The sequence below is a fragment of the Sapajus apella genome, unplaced genomic scaffold, assembly GCF_009761245.1.
Source record: "Sapajus apella isolate SASKATOON/1434 unplaced genomic scaffold, GSC_monkey_1.0 scaffold23, whole genome shotgun sequence".
Lineage (NCBI taxonomy): Eukaryota > Metazoa > Chordata > Mammalia > Primates > Cebidae > Sapajus > Sapajus apella.
This window is the reverse complement of record NW_022436963.1, coordinates 22,848,457-22,856,426: the sequence shown is the minus strand read 5'-3', so window position 1 is coordinate 22,856,426 and position 7,970 is coordinate 22,848,457. Positions and strand designations below refer to the sequence as shown.

General features: G+C 41.0%; 1 protein-coding gene across 2 annotated transcripts in view; it reads left to right on the top strand.

Moving 5' to 3' along the window:
* Positions 1-5,420, top strand: part of PROK2 (prokineticin 2) — a 12,526-nt gene extending 7,106 nt beyond the window's left edge. The window contains exons 3-4 of one of the 2 annotated variants that reach the window (XM_032290477.1): positions 1,848-1,910; positions 3,517-5,420. In XM_032290477.1, the coding sequence (XP_032146368.1) occupies positions 1,848-1,910; positions 3,517-3,621 (168 nt within the window). In that variant the 3' untranslated portion in view covers positions 3,622-5,420. The remainder of the gene's footprint in view (positions 1-1,847; positions 1,911-3,516) is intronic. The other variant, XM_032290478.1, reaches the window with a different exon arrangement.
* Positions 5,421-7,970: the final 2,550 nt, after the last annotated feature.

Genomic DNA, 7,970 nt, shown 5'->3' with positions numbered 1-7,970 from the left:
AAAAAAAAAAAGAAATCATGGTTTTTGTCATTAGGAGCTCACAGATCTGAGTGAACTGAGTCTGAATGAGAAAAAAGCACCTAGGTATTAAGGGCCATGCAGTTCAGTGTAATCATGATGTTAGGGTCAGTTGAGGCAGATCCAGGATGATGTTCATACAGTCTTGATGTCCTTGATTTAAAGAAAGAGTATAAAGATATTTTTGAAAGTTCTACAGAAGCAGATGACCTTGTGAACACATTACCAGGGTCCCTCCTAGGTCCTGGACTAGGAACCTATGCATGAAAGGGGCTTCTGCCTCTTGGGCTTTGTGGTGAGCCCATCTCTGAGTTTGGTGGTGTGAGTTATGTTGGGCCTGCTCAGAGCTGAGCAGGGCAGAGTGAGGGGAGCCTCGGGATTTGAGGTGGTCATCCCACTGCTGCCCTTCGAGGAATTCCTAGACTCTGTGGGGCATTTTGGGACATGTGATTGGCACACAGCAAATATTTGCTGAGTGTTTTCTGTGTACCAAGCTAAGAGCTGTATGCTCACAAGTAAAGTGGATATGGTCCCCTCTTTAGAGAGTCTAGAGTCTAGGCTTGGAGGTGTTTGAGAAGAGAGTAAAATCTGGAAGAAAGCAGGATTGTGTTTGACTGTGAGCACTTTCCCCTTCTAGCTGAGTAACCTCAGCCCAGGACCTCTGCTTTACCTCAGGAGGAAGCCACTTACCTCTGTCTCAGACAAAGCAAAAATCTGGTGCTGAGGTTTGGGACGGCATCCATACATGATGCCTTCTGAGAGCTGACTCGAGGCACACAATCCATGTGATTTTTCTACTGGGCCCAAGGCACTGCCCACTCCATATGACAGGCCAGAGAGTGATCATAAGGTCACGATGCAGAAAGCACAAGGCTGTGAGCGGCATGAGGGCACTGACCATTAAGCAGCTGAAACAATTTTACTGGTGGTCTGTCTTGTATCATTAAGAGGGAAGCTCCATGGTGATGCGCAGCCTCGTCTGTCTTATTCACTGCTGTATGCTCAGCACTTAAGATAGGGCCTGGTATGTAGGCGGCACTCAGTATCTGTTGAATGACTGAATGAAAGAAACATACTTGGTGGTCTCCGTTTATAGCAGTGTGACATGCTCATTATAGGTGTATTTCACTTACACACTTCAGGCTCCTTTTACTTGGATATTGCTCTCTGTGTCTATTTTTCTCAACCTCAGCACTGTTGATGTCTTGGGCCAGATAATTCTTTGTCGTAGGGATTGTCCTGTGCATTGTAAAATGTTTAGCAGCATCCCTGGCCTTAACTCACTAGATGCCTATAGCACCCTGCTTCCTGCCCTTAGTTGTGACAAACAAAAAAACATTTGCAGACATCGCTAAATGTCCCCTCATAACACAGTCATCCCTAGTTGAGAATCACTGGCCCATGTAGCAACTTTAGGCTTGGCAAAAAGGAAACTTAAGGTCTCAGGGTCAGAATAGGCTATAAAGATCATTGATTATCACTTCTCATGCTATCCACTTATAAAGGTCTAAGCCAGTCCAGCTGTACTCACCTCCCCTGATGTGTTCTTGGTGGTGGCAAAAGAGCTGGCCCTCAAAGTTCCCTTTGACTCACACAGTGACAGAACCATTCTGAGCACACGTCTATATTAATCCAGTGGTCAACATGCCTGCATGTAGACGGCGTCATTAGGACCTGGGAAGTAATGACATAGCAAAAGGGCAGAGGAACTGCGATGGCTTGGCTAGATCTTGCTCCGCCAGTTCACTACATACACACCCTGCCCTCCTATCACCTCTTTTTCTTCCCTTTGTATTTATTGATCTCAATCATCTCCCTGGCCCTTCCAGAACAATTTTGAAAATGGAAGGCAGGAAAGAAGAAAGAGGAAGAGAAGAAAAAGGAAAAAGGAGGTAAGAAGAATGTGAGTGTGGTACCACCGAAAGACATGCCCAGAAGAATTAGCCTTTACACTGTTGAACTACCATAGAGCTGGGTGTGTCCTATCAGTTCAGCCCCAAAATAAGGTTAGAATGGTTCTGTCACTGTCTGTAGACAGCTTTGGTCATCTGTATCAATATCTACACGATACATACAAAGAAATCTATCTGGAAGGCATCTAAAAGATGCATTTTGGATTTTCTCATAAGAACAGATCATTGACGTGGGATGGCCTCTTTTGGTGGAACAGAATAAGAAATACACTAGAATGATGTTGAATAAAGCATTTTGAGTTTGGGAGCAAGAAGAACACATCCTCTGCCATGTTTAAGCTACGGAAACATCTCTGAGACATGAGTCTGTAGTCACTCATCTCTCTCACTTGAACCCGAATCAGAGTCACTTGCCATCCAGTTTCACAGATGCTCCAGGCCTAGGGTTAAACTTTCTCCATATTACTTGTAACACAGGCAGATTCTCAGGAATGTGCTATGCCTTAGGGGAGGGAAAATAACATTTGCTGTCTTTATTCTGGAAAGCATATGTACTTGGAGTGTACACCATTTGCCACTTGTACAGAGAACCACCACACTCGCTGTTGGTTGACCCTCCTCAACCCAGCCTGGCTGGTGACATGGGCTGGGCTCTTAGAGTGACTCTCCAGTGAAGCAGACTTTTCACTGCTACGTGGTTTGTTCCATTTATGCAGACTGAGCTTGCCTCCTTCCTGATTTTCCTCTGTTCTTTTTAAAGTCTTTTTCCGAGCATTTTGACTCCTGGCATCTGTGTGCAAATGTATGAACTTAAATATTACTCAATGATGGTGAGTTTATATTTGTTCATGGCATAGACATGGTCGTGCCCATGATTCCAGGTTCAAGCTTAAGGAGCTGAAATAAATGCTAAAAAGTAAAAGGTAGTACAGCTTGAGGACTGAAAGCTTGGTCTCTCAGGTCCACTGCTAGCCAAGCTTCAAGTTTTAGGTAAGTGACCTTGGGCAATATACCAGTCTCTGCCTCATCCTCTCATCTATAAAATGGGCCTAATTAAAGTGCTTGCCGTCTTTACAAGGTGATTGTCAGAATGGAAAAGGATAGCATATAAAAAGTACTGAGCAGGACGGGTATGGTAACTCATGCCTGCAATCCCAGCAGTTTGAGAGGCCGAGGCAGGCCCATCACTTGAGGTTGGGAGTTTGAGACCCATCTGGCCAACGTGGTGAAACCCCATGTCTGCTAAAACTACAAAAATTATCTGGGTGTGGTGGTGCACACCTGTAATCCCAGCTACTCGGGAACCTGAGGCAGGAGAACCGCTTGAACACGAGAGACGGAGGTTGCAGTGAGCCAAGATTGCACCACTGCACTCCAGCCTGGGTGACAGAGCAGGCATTTTTGAGACTCTACCTCAAAAATACATAATAGGTAATAAGTAAGCAAAAAGTACTGAGTATATTGCCTAATGGGTAGCTAACACTCAATAAACACTAGTTATTGTTGTTTAAAGAGCTATCTCAAGAATGGTTGGGTTTGTTTTTGAAACATTTCCAGCTGTGACTCCATTTTCTTTTTTATTTAGGTTCCATTTTTGGGGCGGAGGATGCATCACACTTGCCCATGTCTGCCAGGCTTGGCCTGTTTACGGACTTCATTTAACCGATTTATTTGTTTAGCCCGAAAGTAATCACTCTAGAGTAGAAACCAAATGTGAATAGTCACATCTTATCTGTAAAGTCTTATTTGTGATTGTGCCAAACAAAGAATGTGCCAGAAAGAAATGCTCTCGCTTCCTCAACTTTCCAAGTAACATTTTTATCTTCGATTTTTAAATGATTTCTTTTAATCCAAAGGGAATTTTAATTTTGGATAGAAATATAAAGTGTAAGGCATTATGGAACTGGCCCTCATTTCCCTGTTTGTGTTTTGGTTGGCTTTGACTTTTATTTTTTTGATGTCAAAAATGTACTTATTTTCACAAAAATTAGGAAAGTAGGAATTTGATATTTTGTTAAAGAAACTTTGTTTTCTCACCACTCCAAGCCCCATTTGTGCCCCACCACAGATACACACATACAACCTTTGGTCTCTTGCCTCTTCCACCTCAAAGAATTTCAAGGTCCTTACTTTATTTTTCTCCATGTCTCTTCCCTCTTCTTACATTTTAAAGTGGAGGGTTTATCTCCTTGAGTTTGATGGCAGAAACACTGTTGGGAATCCAGCTTTTTGCCTGCTATTTAAATAGTGAAAAGAGTGTATATTTGAACTTGACACTCCAAACTCCTCTCATGCAGCAGACGCTGGGAGTGCTGCCGGAGCCTTCTTAAACCCCTCACTCCAAGAGGACTTCACCTCGGTTGATGGGCTAGTGTATGGACAGAAGGAATGGAAAGCCAACTTAATTTAGCCCAGATTTCTAGATTTGGGTTTTTCTAAAAATAAAAGATGACATTAACTTCTTTTCCTTTTTCTAAATTTTTTTTTTTTTTTTTTTTTTTAGTCTCCTACTTAGAGATATTCTAGAAAATGTCACTTGAAGAGGAAGTATTTATTTTAATCTGGCATAACACTAATTACCATATTTAAATTGGTATTAAGTTGTAATTTAAACCTTGTTTGTAACTGAAAGGTCAGTTGTAATGGATTGCCGTTTGTACCTGTATCAATATTGCTGTGTAAAAATTCTGTATCAGAATAATGACAGTACTGTATATCATTTGATTTATTTTAATATTATATCCTTATTTTTGTCATGATTGTTGTCAGTTTTTATTATCAGCAGATTTCCAAGTAGGCTACGTTTCAACATGGATAAAGACCCCAAAGTTGGTAAAATAGCCCCAAAGATGATGTGCATTTTCATTTTACATACAGCAGAATTCTGTATGGAATCTGTTAAATAATAAAATCTGTTGCATGGATTTTAAGGTGGTTCAAAAAATAATGCATAAATCAGCGAGATCTTGGAGCATGAAGGAAAATGTTGCCATGCAAAACTGATTGTAATGAGGAATGGACTCATGGGACTGAAGTGTTTTGACTTGGCAGACAGTGATGGGAGTGTGTCCCGGGTGGTTAGGCAGGGTGCTAGGTGCTCCCACACAGTGATGCCAACGTAGGCTGGCCTTGAAAACCCACCAAGTATTGTAAATAGTTTCAACGTCGCAAATAAACAACTTAAGAAATGTGTTTAACTGACTAAACTTGCCCATGCCAACCCACCAACCATTTCCAAACACAGAAACTGTCCATTTTGTAGTTATTGACTCAGCTTGGGCTTACGATTGCATATTGTAATTTTACCCCTTGGGCTAATGTGTCCCATAAGTGTGTGGGAGTTTACTGTGTTAATTACCAAGCTTGGTCAGAAAAATGTTATTTTTGGTTGTTTAGTTCGTGTTCAAGAAACATTCCTCTGTGAGTTTGCTGAAGAAAATTCAACTTCAACAAGTGGAATTGTGAGTAAAGAAACAGGCACTTTGGCGATTTTGTTGTTTGTTTTCGTATACTGTCCATGACTTTGAAGGCTATGTTGACGAGGTGCGGTGGCTCACACCTGTAATCCCAGCACTTTGGGAGGCCAAGGTGGGAGGATCGTTTGAGCTCAGGAGTTTGAGACCAGCCTGGGCAACATGGAGAAACCTCATTTCTAAAAGAAAAGAAAAATTAGCTGGGCACAGTGGCATGCACCATTAGTCCCAGCTACCCAGGAGGCTGAGGTGGGAGGATCACTGAAGCCTGGGAGGTCAAGGCTGCAGTGAGCTGTGATATTGTATTACTGCACTCCAGCCTGGGTGGACAGAGCAAGACCCTGTATCAAAAAAAAAAAAAAAAAAAAAAAGAAAGAAAGAAAGAAAGAAAAAAGCTATGATATTTTTTCCAGTTCCTAGGATCGACTCACACACATGCTGGGACTTCATATACCAGAATTTCCACAAGGTAAGGCAAGATGAAAATTTATATCAAAAAAACTAAGTCCATAGTCTACTTTGAAAATACCATGAATGAATTCCCTTCATTCTAAGATAGAAAGAAATCTTATGCCAGAAGATGATGCCCAAACTCTACTGGACCTTCAGATTTCTTCGCAAACATTGACTTTCATGAAAACTATCATTTCTAACTGTTTTGCCTTTTATCAAAAGCAACATTTTTTTAAACAATAAAAAAGTTTATGCCAAAACCATTTCCTATAAACCCTCCTAGCTCACTGAGGACCTTCATTCTTCTCAGTATTTCAATGTAGTTCTTTTGTTAGAGCCTTTTTCAAAGTCAGTCCAGTGATAGATCAAACACATAACCCAATTTTCCTCTTTATTGGTTTCAATATTAGAAATCTCATCCCACCCTTTTCTAGCTTCGTTTTTAGAAGGTCAAAGCTGGGGGCCATTTTAATTTTAAAAGCTGGACATTTTTGGTATTCACTAAGAGTCCCTGTGAAATTCACTGGCAACCTTTTATGGTGTTTCCATCTTCATGTTTCCATGTCGTTCTGATAACATCCTCAAAATTAATATTTCATCCTCTGATGTCTTCCCCAAAGTTGTTAATTCTTAGTACTCCCTTTTGTGTTGAAGAGAACTGTTTCTTCCAGCATTTTCACAAATTTTAATTGACAAAAATTGTATTTATGGTATACAACATGATGTTTTGAAATATAGATACTTTGTAGAATGCTAAATTGAGCTAATTAATATATGGACTACCTCACACGTCATTTTTTTGTGATGAGAACAGTTAACATCCCTCTTAGTGATTTTCAAGTATACAGTATTAACTATAGTCACTGTGTTGTATGATGGATCTTCATTCCGGGATTTTTAAATTTTTTATTTCAAAGATGACTGTCTTTAACAACATGATCTTCAAATAAACTTTATTATCACATACACACACACACACACACACACACACACACAATACACATATATGCATATATTTTAAGGGCACTTTCAGAGTACACATTTCCCAAAATTAGAGGTGCAATTGTGATTCTGTTCTTCAAGCACCATCCCCATTTTTTCCATCACCCACCACTCTCAAAAATTCTGATTTCATTTTTATACGATGAGGCCTAAGTGTTGGGATTTTTTTAAGCTCCCTGATTTAATTGTAAGGTGCATCCATAGTTGAGAGCCACTGAGAATCAATAGAGGACTGTACTCCTACAGAAAGGTTTCTGGTATCCAGTGACACTATTTGATGAGATACCTTTCCAGGTGAATTGGAAATGAGAATAGTAGCTGAGAGTCTTTGATTTTCTTGCCACCCTCAAAAGTTCCTGTGGTCCTCAGCCCTCCCTTTCATTCTAGAGGGAAACACACAAAGGGGTCCCACTGGAGAATTCCCAGCAGCAGTTACCTAGCCCATTTGAAGAATTCATGTGAAATTCCCTAGAATTAGATTAGGGAAGCAGACCCCAGTCCAATCTGGCTGGCCTCACAGCTCCCTGGGTTTCATGAGTTCTCATATACTCTAGTGTACCCTCGTGGGTGACCCAGCTTCTGAACTCCCCAACAGGCACTCTCCTCTCCCAGCCCCTTCCCCGTACATCTCAGGATTTCATTCTGTTTTAACTGGGTCCATAAATCATCTAAGTGCTTTAGGAAGCCCAATATTGCACCACACTGAATAAATCAGACTGGTAAGCATTTCAATAAAATACATATTTGTCACAAAAGATTGAAAGCAAAAAAGTAGAAAATTGTGGTATAGGCAACATGATTGCTGGCAACAAAATGCAAAGGCTAATGCATATTACGTTCATTCTGAGGATGCATTCTTATGCCCCTGTAGGGATTCCCTCATCATAAAGCCTGGAACACCGACTCATGCAGCTTTGCCAGCTGGGTAAAACGATGGCCTCCATGGAGTGACAACCATGGTGAATAGTTCCAGGCACTCTCACTTTACTCCAGACCCGAGTTTCTCAATCTCAACACTAGTACACTAGTGACTTTCTGGGCATTTTTTTTTTTTTTTGAGACAGAGTCTTGCTCTGTCATCCAGGCTGGAGGGAAGTGGCATGATCTCTGC